This window comes from Teleopsis dalmanni, chromosome 1 (genome assembly GCF_002237135.1).
Source record: "Teleopsis dalmanni isolate 2A chromosome 1, ASM223713v2, whole genome shotgun sequence".
Lineage (NCBI taxonomy): Eukaryota > Metazoa > Arthropoda > Insecta > Diptera > Diopsidae > Teleopsis > Teleopsis dalmanni.
Window position 1 is genome coordinate 234263759 of NC_051846.1, and position 18587 is coordinate 234282345.

Genomic DNA, 18587 nt, shown 5'->3' on the forward strand with positions numbered 1-18587 from the left:
TTGGTACTATTTAAAAACCTTTGCATTAGCAAAACAGTTTTCTTCGTAATTTTCGTCGTAATTATCTTTAAATCTACATTCGTTTAATTTTGGAGAATCGCTCAATTTTATAAGAAACTTATAAATAAAGTGTTCAATTAAAAATTAAAGGATAACTTCAAAATACCATATGTATTTAACGAAAAATTGCTTCACATTCGGTTATACTTTTTATAATAGAAAAGATTTTTATTTTCTACAATCCATAATAAGCGATGAAACTATTTTCCAGAATTGATAGAACCCTAGTTTAATGGACAATAAAATTTGCAACATTGGTGACTTTCCTTGTTCTAGTATTCTATTTTATTAAGAAAATATCCTCAGTAATGTCGTTCAGTTATATCTAAATGGGACATAAATATTCTTATATTGTATATAAATTTTAAAATACAAATATAGGTACATTTTTCCTTTGTAAATGAAATTGTTCTTTTTTATTTTCACAATCACTCTTCATTTGTCATTAGAGAGGTTGTAACATATATTCGCCTTGCATAAACATTTCTTCTTGGATAGGTGCATATTTGGTTAAACTTCCCGTTAATAATACTTTCCATTTAAGTCTTTTTTTATCTAAATTCGAAATTTTAAGCCCACATTTAAATGGATTAAAAATAATTTCCTTCTTTTTATCGCATACATTTTGTCAAATAAATTTCGATTTCATCCATGAGCTTTTTAACATCCATCGCACTAGTAATTCGTATGAAATGCGAAAAAAAAAACATCAGATACAGAATCCGACAGGTCTAGTATTTTAGTGACGACATTGACTCCATATCGCATAATTTAATAGACCTAGTCAGCTGTAAGCAGTAAGCAATAAGCCGCGTGATGTCATGATATTCCAAATTGTATATGGTACAGTAACAGCTTTGGTAGGATTTACAAGCAACATTGTCTATAAGTATAAATTAATATTTTATTGACTTCTTTTTAATTAAAAATTAGTTTGAGTTTAAATAGTTAATGAAATTATTACAATCATGATTTTATATAGATACTTAGGTGTGGCTAGATAGTAGCTTAGGCTTAGACTGTTTTCACACCTATTTCTTATATTGTTTAGAGCACTATTTGTGCTCAGTATTCATTTATTATTCATTTAAATAATAAATAATGAGCCACATTATTTTTATTATTTAACAAGACTAATTCGGTATATACTTTGTGATAATGATTGAAATTATATATTTTCAATTTGAGTTCATGTAACCGTAAACATATGCATATATTATACCTTTATACTATAATATATTATAATTATTGTTCTGCGATTGACACAGAACTATTCATTTTATTTAAAAATTATTCTTATCGCTGCACATTAATTGAGTTTATAATGAAATGAAAACTTCAATAATATAATATGTAGACAGTGTCGTAGCCGCATAACACCAATTTGTTTGACAGAGGTTCATGTTAAGTAAATATGGTATGTGATTCATTGCAGAGGAACTTAAGGGTGAAATATAGAAAATATATTAATATTAATATATATCATATTGTCAGTTCTTCCGTTTTTCAGTATTTGAATTGATAAAGAAATGACTTTGAATATTTTTTCAAATGTTCTCATTTTTATCCCTCGAAAACAGACAAACTCTTTTATGTTGAAGCAGATATGTTATGTTGGATAATATCGGATTATTCAAATAAAGTTTTATATTATTCAACTCATAGGGAATATGTATTCCGATATCTTTTTAGTACCTAAAAGGTACTAACTTTACTATATTACACAAAACTTACATATATGTGAAAAATATAAAAACAGCTTAATTCTTATTAAACTTAGACTAGGTGCTCTCTAGTAATAACAAAATTTAAATTTATTAATAATATCAAGATATTTTGAAGTTACAAAACTGCTATAGACAAGTGTAGGTATTTCACCTGGACCCATGTTAAATACAACTTTCATACCGGTACCTACATCGTGTTTTTATACTTTCTTCCTCATCTCATTCCATATACCAAGTCTTGTCAACCTTTTGTGTGTTTGCTGTGAAATGGGCATTTGGTTACAGCAGTAGCAACAACAACAGATAATACAATAGAATCGTTGGCCTATTTCAGTTAACACTTTTATTTGTTAATATCTTAATTAAACTTAATCAACTGACGATTATAGTTAACAATGAAATTTATAGACTAATATTGCTGGAATTTTCTTGCTGGAGTTTCAATATTCGTAATGGAGGTTATTAATCTTTCAAATCACTATACAATCAATACGTCAACTATTAGAACTTTGTGCCTTTTTTACATATTATAATCCTACTTTCTCAATAATTTCACAATTTAAATATTTTGTTGGTATCACCTTTGAGTAATGTGCTAATATTTGTTTACGTATCTGACGCTCTTCCTCTGTATATTGGAGTGCCTTGTTAAATAATTTACTTTACTTTTAAATTTAAGTAATTTCTCCCATTTACTTTATTTGTTTTTTAGTTGTCATTTGACAACTGTCATTTACAGTGGTGGCAATAAATATGTTCTTTGATATTGAAATGACATGTTTAATAGTGTATATTGTACATAATAATATTCGGACAAACAACTTCCACATTAGGCTTTTAGAACAAAATGTTGTAAAATTTTTTCTTATATGAGGTTAGGATTATGTAAATTAAAATGGATTTAGTGCTAGACTTCAAACAGAAATTAAAATAAGGCATCTTAAAACTGTTTATTTACAGACTATAAAACTATAAAAAAAAATGTACAATAGGTGTATTCAAGATGTCTGTGCATCGTTGCATGTACAAATTTATTTGATTTTACAAAAACAATTTCTTTTCTTATAATTCTGCACTTGATTTGCAAGACAATATTCAAGACCATATTTTTAACACCAATTACCTCTTGCATATTTGATTTTCAAGACTCTATACTTCAGCGAAACTGTTAAGTTTGTTTTGATTTTGTTATTTTGTAATTTTATGATTTTGTGCAATTGTTTGATTTTTTATTTACTTTACGTCCAACAATGTCGGACAATGTCAATGCATTCTGCTTTTCACTTGTTTTTGGCATTAGTGGAAATTATTATATGCTAAATTATCGAATCTGGGTTATATTTTACAAGCAAATAAATATGTAAACAAAAATCATCTGTTCTAAATATTTTCAAGACTAATATGCACAACGTGTGTTCTCGATTATTTGAGTTTGCAAGGATGCACAGACATCCTGAATACCCCTAATATTTCTTTATATAATAAATTTTAAGAAGGTTATGTACACTTTTTCCAATATTTTCTTAATTATGTGTCCATAATATATATTGCTAATGGAATAATAAGGATTCTTTAAAAACAGAAAGGTTTTCAAACATTTTTTTATGAAACAAATAGTATTCTATAGTAGTGCTGTTCGTATTCGGTTTTACGAAGTATTCTCGAACTTATCTGTCGAAGGATCTATTAGAAAGGAACTGGTGGATAACACTACAGAGTGTTGTAAGGAAGCCGAAGTGGCATAGTTTGTGCATCAGACCTTCGAACCATACGGTGTCGAAGGAAAGCCTTCCAACACTCTGTTGTTGCTTTCAATACAAAATGAAAATTTGACACTAGCATCTCACTTCATTTTGCATTAAAAGCAACAACAATTGCCATGACGTGACTGCAATCATAACAAGCCGCTTAGACAATTCCATTTATTTCATTGATTAGACGTTAAAAATATAAATAATTATACAACCAGCTCAACTGCAAAGTTAAGCTGCTTTGCTATAAACAGCTAATTCGCGCCTTATTCACGTACGCCTTTCACTATTTGGTCTGCAATCTCTTTCGCCCATATGGAAAGAATCTGTCTTTTCGAGATATATATGTATGTTCTTTGTTTTTGGTTGAAACTTTTAAGAAAAAAAATGTATTTGAAACAAATGAACTCTAAATTATTTGAGTTTATAGAAATTTTCTTTGATGTTGTGGTGCTTTTATATGTATTTTTAACCATTATATATCATTTATATACCATATATATGGTATATAAATTAATTTCTTTTAAGGTTTTTCAATAATTTTTGTAATTTCTATGTAATTATTTTCCTTAAACTTTTACATTGTATAAAAATAATATGCACTTATTTCATTTACCGATATTGATTAAAACAACATTTGCTTTTAAATTCACTTTAATTACCACTTATTTATAAAATAAATTGTTTTATATCATAACAAAAAAATATGTTTTTAATTATTTAAATTTCTTTTCTTAATTTATGTTTAACTAAATTATATATATATATATATATGCATAAATTTTTAATTGATTCGTATTATTGTGTTCAAGATTTCTCCTCAAAACAAAATTTTTCTTATGAATTTTAAATTTAAAATCAAATTTTTTTTAATATAATAATAAAATATGTAGGAATTGTACTGCTTATAAGATCTTTTCAAATGTGGACTCGGTTATCTTCTCCGTCACTTTTTAAATACCTGTCCACCGTCTCGGTATTTCATTATTTTAACGATGTATAAAGCTGCCGTTATTCATATAGTCCAACTTTTTAGTATTGCAGATGATTGTTGGAATTATTATAAATGAGTGTTGGAACACCTATGCTCGATTAATTTCATCACACGTATTTCATTGATATGTTAATTTATTACCACTATTTAAACAAGGATATGTATTGTTTTTAATTGTTAAAAATCTTGAATCTTTTTATTTAATCTCCTTCAGTACCTTTCATTCACAATTTTAAATTCACGAAAATTTACAAAAATAAAAAAAATCTCCACAGGTACAAAAAAATTTCTCCCGCACATATAAAAATCATAAAAGTCTTCGAACAGCACTGCACTCGGACTTATATTTTCCGATATCTTGACAGTATCCAAAACACACCTTTTATACGACAGTTTATTCCGAGGTTTTAATGTTCCAAACGCGATCAGCACACTGGCCCATAAGGGCTGTCGTGAAGACGGAACCTCTTAGGGCATTGATCTTAATCTTCCACTTACCGTAGTAACGTAGTAAACAGAGTGAGTCCTAAGGTAATTGTTAAGCTCAATGTAGTTTCAACTGGGGAAGTTGGACCTCATGCAGATGAGACAATCATCTGTGTAGCAGATTTGCCTAATGCATTGAGGAGGAAGGGAAAATGAGAAGGAAGGAGAAGGAAATATTTACAAGGATGGGGTATTCGCTAGAAACAGCCATTACTCGAAACAGCTGTATGGTCAGCTAAAAATTCAATTAACTAAAAATTTCGTTTTTACAATTCACTACTGTTCGAAACCTGTCAGTTACATTTTATAATTTTTTAATTGTTATGTCATGATTTCAATTATAAAATAATTAATAATCAATTTAAAAACAAAATATTTTTCTTATAATTTGGTACTATTTAAAAACCTTTGCATTAGCAAAACAGTTTTCTTCGTAATTTTCGTCGTAATTATCTTTAAATCTACATTCGTTTAATTTTGGAGAATCGCTCAATTTTATAAGAAACTTATAAATAAAGTGTTCAATTAAAAATTAAAGGATAACTTCAAAATACCATATGTATTTAACGAAAAATTGCTTCACATTCGGTTATACTTTTTATAATAGAAAAGATTTTTATTTTCTACAATCCATAATAAGCGATGAAACTATTTTCCAGAATTGATAGAACCCTAGTTTAATGGACAATAAAATTTGCAACATTGGTGACTTTCCTTGTTCTAGTATTCTATTTTATTAAGAAAATATCCTCAGTAATGTCATTCAGTTATATCTAAATGGGACATAAATATTGTTATATTGTATATAAATTTTAAAATACAAATATAGGTACATTTTTCCTTTGTAAATTAAATTGTTCTTTTTTATTTTCACAATCACTCTTCATTTGTCATTAGAGAGGTTGTAACATATATTCGCCTTGCATAAACATTTCTTCTTGGATAGGTGCATATTTGGTTAAACTTCCCGTTAATAATACTTTCCATTTAAGTCTTTTTTTATCTAAATTCGAAATTTTAAGCCCACATTTAAATGGATTAAAAATAATTTCCTTCTTTTTATCGCATACATTTTGTCAAATAAATTTCGATTTCATCAATGAGTTTTTTAACATCCATCGCACTAGTAATTCGTATGAAATGCGAAAAAAACCATCAGATACAGAATCCGACAGGTCTAGTATTTTAGTGACGACATTGACTCCATATCGCATAATTTAATAGACCTAATCAGCTGTAAGCAATAAGCAATAAGCCGCGTGATGTCATGATATTCCAAATTGTATATGGTACAGTAACAGCTTTGGTAGGATTTACAAGCAGCATTACCTATAAGTATAAATTAATATTTTATTGACTTCTTTTTAATTAAAAATTAGTTTGAGTTTAATTAGTTAATGAAATTATTACAATCATGATTTTATATAGATACTTAGGTGTGGCTAGGTAGTAGCTTAGGTGAATAAAAAGGAGGGTAAATAATATAAAGAGATAGAATCTTTATAGTATACACATTAGACTGTTTTCACACCTATTTCTTATATTGTTTAGAGCACTATTTGTGCTCAGTATTCATTTATTATTCATTTAAATAATAAATAATGAGCTACATTATTTTTATTATTTAACAAGACTAATTCGGTATATACTTTGTGATAATGATTGAAATTATATATTTTCAATTTGAGTTCATATAACCGTAAACATATGCATATATTATACTTTTACACTATTATACTTATAGTTCTGCGATTGACACAGAACTATTCATTTTGTTTAGAAATTATTCTTATCGCTGATCATTAATTGAGTTTATAATGAAGTAAAAACTTCAATAATATAATATGTAGAAAGTGTGGTACCCGCATAACACCAATTTGTTTGGCAGAGGTTCATGTTAAGTAAATATGGTATGTGATTCATTGCAGAGGAACTTAAGGGTGAAATATAGAAAATATATTAATATTAATATATATCATATTGTCAGTTCTTCCGTTTTTCAGTATTTGAATTGATAAAGAAATGACTTTGAATATTTTTTCAAATGTTCTCATTTTTATCCCTCGAAAACAGACAAACTCTTTTATGTTGAAGCAGATATGTTATGTTGGATAATATCGGATTATTCAAATAAAGTTTTATATTATTCAACTCATAGGGAATATGTTTTCCGATATCGTTTTACTACCTAAAAGGTACTAACTTTACTATATTACACAAAACTTACATATATGTGAAAAATATAAAAACAGCTTAATTCTTATTAAACTTAGACTAGGTGCTCTCTAGTAATAACAAAATTTAAATTTATTAATAATATCAAGATATTTTGAAGTTACAAAACTGCTATAGACAAGTGTAGGTATTTCACCTGGACCCATGTTAAATACAACTTTCATACCGGTACCTACATCGTGTTTTTATACTTTCTTCCTCATCTCATTCCATATACCAAGTCTTGTCAACCTTTTGTGTGTTTGCTGTGAAATGGGCATTTGGTTACAGCAGTAGCAACAACAACAGATAATACAATAGAATCGTTGGCCTATTTCAGTTAACACTTTTATTTGTTAATATCTTAATTAAACTTAATCAACTGACGATTATAGTTAACAATGAAATTTATAGACTAATATTGCTGGAATTTTCTTGCTGGAGTTTCAATATTCGTAATGGAGGTTATTAATCTTTCAAATCACTATACAATCAATACGTCAACTATTAGAACTTTGTGCCTTTTTTACATATTATAATCCTACTTTCTCAATAATTTCACAATTTAAATATTTTGTTGGTATCACCTTTGAGTAATGTGCTAATATTTGTTTACGTATCTGACGCTCTTCCTCTGTATATTGGAGTGCCTTGTTAAATAATTTACTTTACTTTTAAATTTAAGTAATTTCTCCCATTTACTTTATTTGTTTTTTAGTTGTCATTTGACAACTGTCATTTACAGTGGTGGCAATAAATATGTTCTTTGATATTGAAATGACATGTTTAATAGTGTATATTGTACATAATAATATTCGGACAAACAACTTCCACATTAGGCTTTTAGAACAAAATGTTGTAAAATTTTTTCTTATATGAGGTTAGGATTATGTAAATTAAAATGGATTTAGTGCTAGACTTCAAACAGAAATTAAAATAAGGCATCTTAAAACTGTTTATTTACAGACTATAAAACTATAAAAAAAAATGTACAATAGGTGTATTCAAGATGTCTGTGCATCGTTGCATGTACAAATTTATTTGATTTTACAAAAACAATTTCTTTTCTTATAATTCTGCACTTGATTTGCAAGACAATATTCAAGACCATATTTTTAACACCAATTACCTCTTGCATATTTGATTTTCAAGACTCTATACTTCAGCGAAACTGTTAAGTTTGTTTTGATTTTGTTATTTTGTAATTTTATGATTTTGTGCAATTGTTTGTTTTTTTATTTACTTTACGTCCAACAATGTCGGACAATGTCAATGCATTCTGCTTTTCACTTGTTTTTGGCATTAGTGGAAATTATTATATGCCAAATTATCGAATCTGGGTTATATTTTACAAGCAAATAAATATGTAAACAAAAATCATCTGTTCTAAATATTTTCAAGACTAATATGCACAACGTGTGTTCTCGATTATTTGAGTTTGCAAGGATGCACAGACATCCTGAATACCCCTAATATTTCTTTATATAATAAATTTTAAGAAGGTTATGTACACTTTTTCCAATATTTTCTTAATTATGTGTCCATAATATATATTGCTAATGGAATAATAAGGATTCTTTAAAAACAGAAAGGTTTTCAAACATTTTTTTATGAAACAAATAGTATTCTATAGTAGTGCTGTTCGTCTTCGGTTTTACGAAGTATTCTCGAACTTATCTGTCGAAGGATCTATTAGAAAGGAACTGGTGGATAACACTACAGAGTGTTGTAAGGAAGCCGAAGTGGCATAGTTTGTGCATCAGACCTTCGAACCATACGGTGTCGAAGGAAAGCCTTCCAACACTCTGTTGTTGCTTTCAATACAAAATGAAAATTTGACACTAGCATCTCACTTCATTTTGCATTAAAAGCAACAACAATTGTTGGACGGTTGGACCTCATGCAGATGAGACAATCATCTGTGTAGCAGATTTGCCTAATGCATTGAGGAGGAAGGGAAAATGAGAAGGAAGGAGAAGGAAATATTTACAAGGATGGGGTATTCGCTAGAAACAGCCATTACTCGAAACAGCTGTATGGTCAGCTAAAAATTCAATTAACTAAAAATTTCGTTTTTACAATTCACTACTGTTCGAAACCTGTCAGTTACATTTTATAATTTTTTAATTGTTATGTCATGATTTCAATTATAAAATAATTAATAATCAATTTAAAAACAAAATATTTTTCTTATAATTTGGTACTATTTAAAAACCTTTGCATTAGCAAAACAGTTTTCTTCGTAATTTTCGTCGTAATTATCTTTAAATCTACATTCGTTTAATTTTGGAGAATCGCTCAATTTTATAAGAAACTTATAAATAAAGTGTTCAATTAAAAATTAAAGGATAACTTCAAAATACCATATGTATTTAACGAAAAATTGCTTCACATTCGGTTATACTTTTTATAATAGAAAAGATTTTTATTTTCTACAATCCATAATAAGCGATGAAACTATTTTCCAGAATTGATAGAACCCTAGTTTAATGGACAATAAAATTTGCAACATTGGTGACTTTCCTTGTTCTAGTATTCTATTTTATTAAGAAAATATCCTCAGTAATGTCGTTCAGTTATATCTAAATGGGACATAAATATTCTTATATTGTATATAAATTTTAAAATACAAATATAGGTACATTTTTCCTTTGTAAATGAAATTGTTCTTTTTTATTTTCACAATCACTCTTCATTTGTCATTAGAGAGGTTGTAACATATATTCGCCTTGCATAAACATTTCTTCTTGGATAGGTGCATATTTGGTTAAACTTCCCGTTAATAATACTTTCCATTTAAGTCTTTTTTTATCTAAATTCGAAATTTTAAGCCCACATTTAAATGGATTAAAAATAATTTCCTTCTTTTTATCGCATACATTTTGTCAAATAAATTTCGATTTCATCAATGAGTTTTTTAACATGCATCGCACTAGTAATTCGTATGAAATGCGAAAAAAAACATCAGATACAGAATCCGACAGGTCTAGTATTTTAGTGACGACATTGACTCCATATAGCATAATTTAATAGACCTAATCAGCTGTAAGCAATAAGCAATAAGCCGCGTGATGTCATGATATTCCAAATTGTATATGGTACAGTAACAGCTTTGGTAGGATTTACAAGCAGCATTACCTATAAGTATAAATTAATATTTTATTGACTTCTTTTTAATTAAAAATTAGTTTGAGTTTAATTAGTTAATGAAATTATTACAATCATGATTTTATATAGATACTTAGGTGTGGCTAGGTAGTAGCTTAGGTGAATAAAAAGGAGGGTAAATAATATAAAGAGATAGAATCTTTATAGTATTCAATAATGAACATGTTTTTTAAGACAAATGCCAGTTTTCTCTTTAAAATCATAAAAAATTATATTAAAATTAAAATAATGCACAACTGTGCATATTAAACACGCTGGCAGGATGTCCTTAAATTGATAGTTTATTATTCCAAGCCTGTTATAGTTTAAATTCTTAGAATTATATACGAAGGTAAAAACACGGGTAATAAAAAACCCAAAACTAAAATAGTAACATTGTAGAATATTAAACACTTTTTTTAAAAAAATACATTTTATGATACACGGCACCGTATCGATAATAAAAATATATTTGTAAAATAATAAAAATCCTACGTGCCGGGATTTTATTGTATCGTTTTTTTGTAATGCAATACAGTCTACTCAAACAAGCTATAACAGGTAATAAATATTGTAAATTAGTTAAGTTAGTTTTAAGATTATTTTTGTATAAATACAGCATACTTTTTAAAATAAAATCAGTATCAACTGAATACTCATATGATAAACTTCGATTACTTATTTTTATTCAATAATTTTTTTGGTCCTTCGAAGCCAAGGAAATTGTATAAAAATATATATGAGTCATAGTGATCCCCCACCATAGGCAAGACACTTGACTTAAACATTTTTTAGAGCCTAACGAACTCTAACACTAAAATTTTTTTTAGAGCCTTACAACCTCTAAAAAATACATTTTTATATATGAGTCATAGTGATCCCCCACCAGAAGTAAGACACTTGACTTAAACATTTTTTTAGAGCCTAACAAACTCTAATACTAAAATCATTTTAGAGCCTAAAAAACTCTAAAACTAAAATCTTGTTAGAGCCTTACGAACTCTAACACTAAAATTGTTTTTTAGAGTCTTACAACCTCTAAAAATTAAAAAGTTCATAAGAACACTCTGAGTTCTTATAAATAAATATCAGGCAGTCCGTAAGGAACGCCGAAATTATTGGCTGAACCTAACAGCCTTTAGAAACAAAAAGGTATTGAGGGAAAATTTGTGACTAGATTAATAGGATTGTTGTTCCTCTATTCTAGGGAAAAGTTTTGTCACAGAACTCTTTTTATAAAAAAATCAGGCAGTCCGTAAGGAACGCCGAAATTATTGGCTGAACCTAACAGCCTTTAGAATCAAAAAGGTATTGAGGGAATATTTGTGGCCAGAGAATTAGGATTGTTGTTCCTCTAATTTTTTTTTTAAAAAAAGGGAATATATATATAAAAAATTTTTTTTTAATTTTGGCGAGCCAAGAGGATATTCTAATAATATCACTCGAAGCTGAAGAGGAATACTGTCCAGAGAAGTATTCCATTCTTATCCAAAATATACTCCAACAGACACAAAGAAGCAAGGTCCCAAGCGTCTTACTATTGAAGAATACAGGAGACGGCAGAGACCGATAAGGCCACCTTCACCAAAACCTCAACAAAAAAGAAGAATAAGAGATCGGGAAAAGCATTCCAGAAAAGGAAACAGATAGCTATTCTCTATCAAAAACTACATTTGCAAACCGATAAGGAAGATAGATTGGTTGTGCAAAAAGTAATCAATTGATGAATCCTTTGACATGGAGTCAATGCAGCAAGATAGCAGAGCAACAATTTACTTGTGAAGGTAATTTTCCTTGGACAGATGCAAACGATAACTCTTGCGAAATTTCGCCACTGAAACCAACTAATCAAGATAATTGTCACTACGAAGAAGTAAATAATTCTTCCATTTGGGTCAAATTATATCGACAGAATAGTTGGATATTCAAAACTTTTAAACAAGAATCTGCCCACATTAGATGTTCAAATTCAATGGAAGATATAATAAACTTATCAGGTCAAGGCATTTTATCACTAGCAGAAGGATGTATGGCACGCGTATAAGAGGAACAACATTAACATCCTCTAGTAATCTGCAAAGCTCTGCGATAGTAGAGGAGCTCAAGCCGGTTATTAGAGACGCAATTATGATTGATAATAGTAATATAAAACCTTGGCATCATTGGAAAATAAATAACAAAGAAGAAATTAATCAAATAAATAAGAAAATAAATGAGATAAAGGGTAACACAGTAAAGCTAAAAGATTTACAATTTCATCACATTTCTGGGCACACGGCATTAGGATTAACTACAATCACAATAAGCGTAATAGTGATTTATCTAACTCGAGCAGCGCTAATAAGAAGAAAACTGTTGTCTATTTCTATTAAAGGCCCTCGGCAGACTGTTCAAAAATGAACAATTAACATAATCTAGATTTGTTTATTAATATATCTATTATATATTATATCTTAATTAATTAATTAATCTTAAAAAAAAATATATTAAATAATGAATCATGTTAATTTATATAATTTTAAAATCCTACAATTATTTTTTATAAAATTTTTTATAAAATAAAATTGAAATACTTAAAAAAAAAAGTTTTGTTAAAAGAAAATATCTATAAAACTTATATATACTATATTATTGAATTAAACTTTTATATTATACTTTTATTAAGTCATTCTGCCTTAATAAAGGCGCTGGCAATATGTTCAATAATGAACATGTTATTTTAAGACAAAGACCAGTTTTCTCTTTAAAATCATAAAAAATTATATTAAAATTAAAATAATGCACAACTGTGCATATTTAACACGCTGGCAGGATGTCCTTAAATTGATAGTTTATTATTCCAAGCCTGTTATAGTTTAAATGCTTAGAATTATATACGAAGGAAAAAACACGGGTAATAAAAAACCCAAAACTAAAATAGTAACATTGTAGAATATTAAACACATTTTAAAATACATTTTATGATACACGGCACCGTATCGATAATAAAAATATATTTGTAAAATAATAAAAATCCTACGTGCCGGGATTTTATTGTATCCTTTTTTTGTAATACAGTCCACTCAAACAAGCTATAACAGGTAATAAATATTGTAAATTAATTAAGTTAGTTTTAAGATTATTTTTGTATAAATACAGCATACTTTTTAAAATAAAATCAGTATCGACTGAATACTCAGATTGTAAACTTCGTCTTCTATTTTTATCCAATCATTTTTTGGTCCTTCGAGCCGGATTATTTTTGGTCCTTCGAGCCGGATCATTTTTGGTCCTTCGAGCCGGATCATTTTTGGTCCTTCGAGCCGGATCATTTTTTGGTTCTTCGAAGCCAAGGAAATTGTATAAAAATATAAATGAGTCATAGTGATCCCCCACCAGAGGTAAGACACTTGACTTAAACATTTTTTTTAGAGCCTTACAACCTCTAAAAATACATTTTTATATATGAGTCATAGTGATCCCCCACCAGAGGTAAGACACTTGACTTAAACATTTTTTAGAGCCTAACAAACTCTAATACTTAAATTATTTTAGAGCCTAAAAAACTCTAAAACTAAAATCTTGTTAGAGCCTTACGAACTCTAACATTAAAATTTTTTTAGAGCCTTACAACCTCTAAAAATTAAAGAGTTCATAAGAACACTCTGAGTTCTTATTAATAAATATCAGGCAGTCCGTAAGAAACGCCAAAATTATTGGCTGAATCTAACAGCCTTTAGAATCAAAAAGGTATTGAGTGAAAATTTGTGACTAGATTAATAGGATTGTTGTTCCTCTATTCTAGGGAAAAGTTTTGTCACAGAACTCTTTTTAAATAAATATCAGGCAGTTCGTAAGGAACGCCGAAATTATTGGCTGAACCTAACAGCCTTTAGAATCAAAAAGGTATTGAGGGAATATTTGTGGCCAGAGAATTAGGATTGTTGTTTCTCTAATTTTTTTTTTAAAAAAAGGGAATATATACATAATTTTTTTTTTTTTAATTTTGGCGAGCCAAGAGGATATTCTAATAATATCACTCGAAGCTGAAGAGGAATACTGTTCAGAGAAGTATTCCATTCTTATCCAAAATATGCTCCAACAGACACCAAGAAGCAAGGTCCCAAGCGTCTTACTATTGAAGAATACAGGAGACGGCAGAGACCGATAAGGCCACCTTCACCAAAACCTCAACAAAAAAGAAGAAGAAGAGATCGGGAAAAGCATTCCAGAAAAGGAAACAGATAGCTATTCTCTATCAAAAACTACATTTGCAAACCGATAAGGAAGATAGATTGGTTGTGCAAAAAGTAATCAATTGATGGATCCTTTGACATGGAGTCAATGCAGCAAGATAGCGGAGCAACAATTTACTTGTGAAGGTAATTTTCCTTGGACAGATGCAAACGATAACTCTTGCGAAATTTCGCCACTGAAACCAACTAATCAAGATAATTGTCACTACGAAGAAGTAAATAATTCTTCCATTTGGGTCAAATTATATCGACAGAATAGTTGGATATTCAAAACTTTTAAGCAAGAATCTGCCCACATTAGATGTTCAAATTCAATGGAAGATATAATAAACTTATCAGGTCAAGGCATTTTATCACTAGCAGAAGGATGTATGGCACGTATAAGAGGAACAACATTAACATCCTCTAGTAATCTGCAAAGCTCTGCGATAGTAGAGGAGCTCAAGCCGGTTATTAGAGACGCTATTATGATTGATAATAGTAATATAAAACCTTGGCATCATTGGAAAATAAATAACAAAGAAGAAATTAATCAAATAAATAAGAAAATAAATGAGATAAAGGGTAACACAGTAAAGCTAAAAGATTTACAATTTCATCACATTTCTGGGCACACGGCATTAGGATTAACTACAATCACAATAAGCGTAATAGTGATTTATCTAACTCGAGCAGCGCTAATAAGAAGAAAACTGTTGTCTATTTCTATTAAAGGCCCTCGGCAGACTGTTCAAAAATGAACAATTAACATAATCTATATTTGTTTATTAATATATCTATTATATATTATATCTTAATTAATTAATTAATCTTAAAAAAAAATATATTAAATAATGAATCATGTTAATTTATATAATTTTAAAATCCTACAATTATTTTTTATAAAATTTTTTATAAAATAAAATTGAAATACTTAAAAAAAAAAGTTTTGTTAAAAGAAAATATCTATAAAACTTATATATACTATATTATTGAATTAAACTTTTATATTATACTTTTATTAAGTCATTCTGCCTTAATAAAGGCGCTGGCAATATGTTCAATAATGAACATGTTATTTTAAGACAAAGACCAGTTTTCTCTTTAAAATCATAAAAAATTATATTAAAATTAAAATAATGCACAACTGTGCATATTTAACACGCTGGCAGGATGTCCTTAAATTGATAGTTTATTATTCCAAGCCTGTTATAGTTTAAATGCTTAGAATTATATACGAAGGAAAAAACACGGGTAATAAAAAACCCAAAACTAAAATAGTAACATTGTAGAATATTAAACACATTTTAAAATACATTTTATGATACACGGCACCGTATCGATAATAAAAATATATTTGTAAAATAATAAAAATCCTACGTGCCGGGATTTTATTGTATCCTTTTTTTGTAATACAGTCCACTCAAACAAGCTATAACAGGTAATAAATATTGTAAATTAATTAAGTTAGTTTTAAGATTATTTTTGTATAAATACAGCATACTTTTTAAAATAAAATCAGTATCGACTGAATACTCAGATTGTAAACTTCGTCTTCTATTTTTATCCAATCATTTTTTGGTCCTTCGAGCCGGATTATTTTTGGTCCTTCGAGCCGGATCATTTTTGGTCCTTCGAGCCGGATCATTTTTGGTCCTTCGAGCCGGATCATTTTTTGGTTCTTCGAAGCCAAGGAAATTGTATAAAAATATAAATGAGTCATAGTGATCCCCCACCAGAGGTAAGACACTTGACTTAAACATTTTTTTTAGAGCCTTACAACCTCTAAAAATACATTTTTATATATGAGTCATAGTGATCCCCCACCAGAGGTAAGACACTTGACTTAAACATTTTTTAGAGCCTAACAAACTCTAATACTTAAATTATTTTAGAGCCTAAAAAACTCTAAAACTAAAATCTTGTTAGAGCCTTACGAACTCTAACATTAAAATTTTTTTTTAGAGCCATACAACCTCTAAAAATTAAAGAGTTCATAAGAACACTCTGAGTTCTTATTAATAAATATCAGGCAGTCCGTAAGAAACGCCAAAATTATTGGCTGAATCTAACAGCCTTTAGAATCAAAAAGGTATTGAGTGAAAATTTGTGACTAGATTAATAGGATTGTTGTTCCTCTATTCTAGGGAAAAGTTTTGTCACAGAACTCTTTTTAAAAAAAAAAAATCAGGCAGTTCGTAAGGAACGCCGAAATTATTGGCTGAACCTAACAGCCTTTAGAATAAAAAAGGTATTAAGGGAATATTTGTGGCCAGAGAATTAGGATTGTTGTTTCTCTAATTTTTTTTAAAAAAAAAGAAAGGGAATATATAAAAAATTTTTTTTTTTTTTAATTTAGGCGAGCCAAGAGGATATTCTAATAATATCACTCGAAGCTGAAGAGGAATACTGTTCAGAAGAAGTATTCCATCCTTATCCAAAATATGCTCCAACAGACACCAAGAAGCAAGGTCCCAAGCGTCTTACTATTGAAGAATACAGGAGACGGCAGAGACCGATAAGGCCACCTTCACCAAAACCTCAACAAAAAAGAAGAAGAAGAGATCGGGAAAAGCATTCCAGAAAAGGAAACAGATAGCTATTCTCTATCAAAAACTACATTTGCAAACCGATAAGGAAGATAGGTTGGTTGTGCAAAAAGAAATCAATTGATGGATCCTTTGACATGGAGTCAATGCAGCAAGATAGCAGAGCAATAATTTACTTGTGAAGAATAGTTGGATATTCAAAACTTTTAAACAAGAATCTGCCCACATTAGATGTTCAAATTCAATGGAAGATATAATAAACTTATCAGGTCAAGGCATTTTTAAGAGGAACAACATTAACATCCTCTAGTAATCTGCAAAGCTCTGCGATAGTAGAGGAGCTCAAGCCGGTTATTAGAGACGCAATTATGATTGATAATAGTAATATAAAAGCTTGGCATCATTGGAAAATAAATAACAAAGAAGAAATTAACAAAATAAATTAGATAAAGGGTAACACAGTAAAACTAAAAGATTTACAATTTCATCACATTTCTGGGCACACGGCATTAGGATTAACTACAATCACAATAATCGTAATACTGATTTATCTAACTCGAGCAGCGCTAATAAGAAGAAAACTGTTGTCTATTTCTATTAAAGGCCCTCGGCAGACTGTTCAAAAATGAACAATTAACATAATCTATATTTGTTAATTAATATATCTATTATATATTATATCTTAATTAATTAATTATTCTTAAAAAAAAATATATTAAATAATGAATCATGTTAATTTATATAATTTTTTTTTATCTATATTACCATGTTAAAATCCTACAATTATTTTTATATAAAATTGAAATACTTAAAAAAAAAAAAGTTTTGTTAAAAGAAAATACCTATAAAACTTATATATACTATATTATTGAATTAAACTTTTATATTATACTTTTATATTAAGTCATGCTGCCTTAATTAAGGCGCTGGCAGTATGTTCAATAATGAACATGTTATTTTAAGACAAATGCCAGTTTTCTCTTTAAAATCATAAAAAATTATATTAAAATTAAAATAATGCACAACTGTGCATATTAAACACGCTGGCAGGATGTCCTTAAATTGATAGTTTATTATTCCAAGCCTGTTATAGTTTAAATTCTTAGAATTATATACGAAGGTAAAAACACGGGTAATAAAAAACCCAAAACTAAAATAGTAACATTGTAGAATATTAAACACTTTTTTTAAAAAAATACATTTTATGATACACGGCACCGTATCGATAATAAAAATATATTTGTAAAATAATAAAAATCCTACGTGCCGGGATTTTATTGTATCGTTTTTTTGTAATGCAATACAGTCCACTCAAACAAGCTATAACAGGTAATAAATATTGTAAATTAGTTAAGTTAGTTTTAAGATTATTTTTGTATAAATACAGCATACTTTTTAAAATAAAATGAGTATCGACTGAATACTCAGATTGTAAACTTCGTCTT

The 18587-nt window shown here is 28.4% G+C and overlaps 1 protein-coding gene and 1 pseudogene across 1 annotated transcript in view; one reads left to right on the top strand and one right to left on the bottom strand.

The window, feature by feature from the left end:
• LOC119672722 overlaps positions 1-18587 on the bottom strand; it is a 510988-nt pseudogene that overhangs the window by 121383 nt on the left and 371018 nt on the right.
• Positions 14680-18587, top strand: part of LOC119667715 — a 7894-nt gene continuing 3986 nt past the window's right edge. The window contains exons 1-2 of the mRNA XM_038077023.1: positions 14680-15063; positions 16953-17167. Of these exons, the coding sequence (XP_037932951.1) occupies positions 14680-15063; positions 16953-17167 (599 nt within the window). The remainder of the gene's footprint in view (positions 15064-16952; positions 17168-18587) is intronic.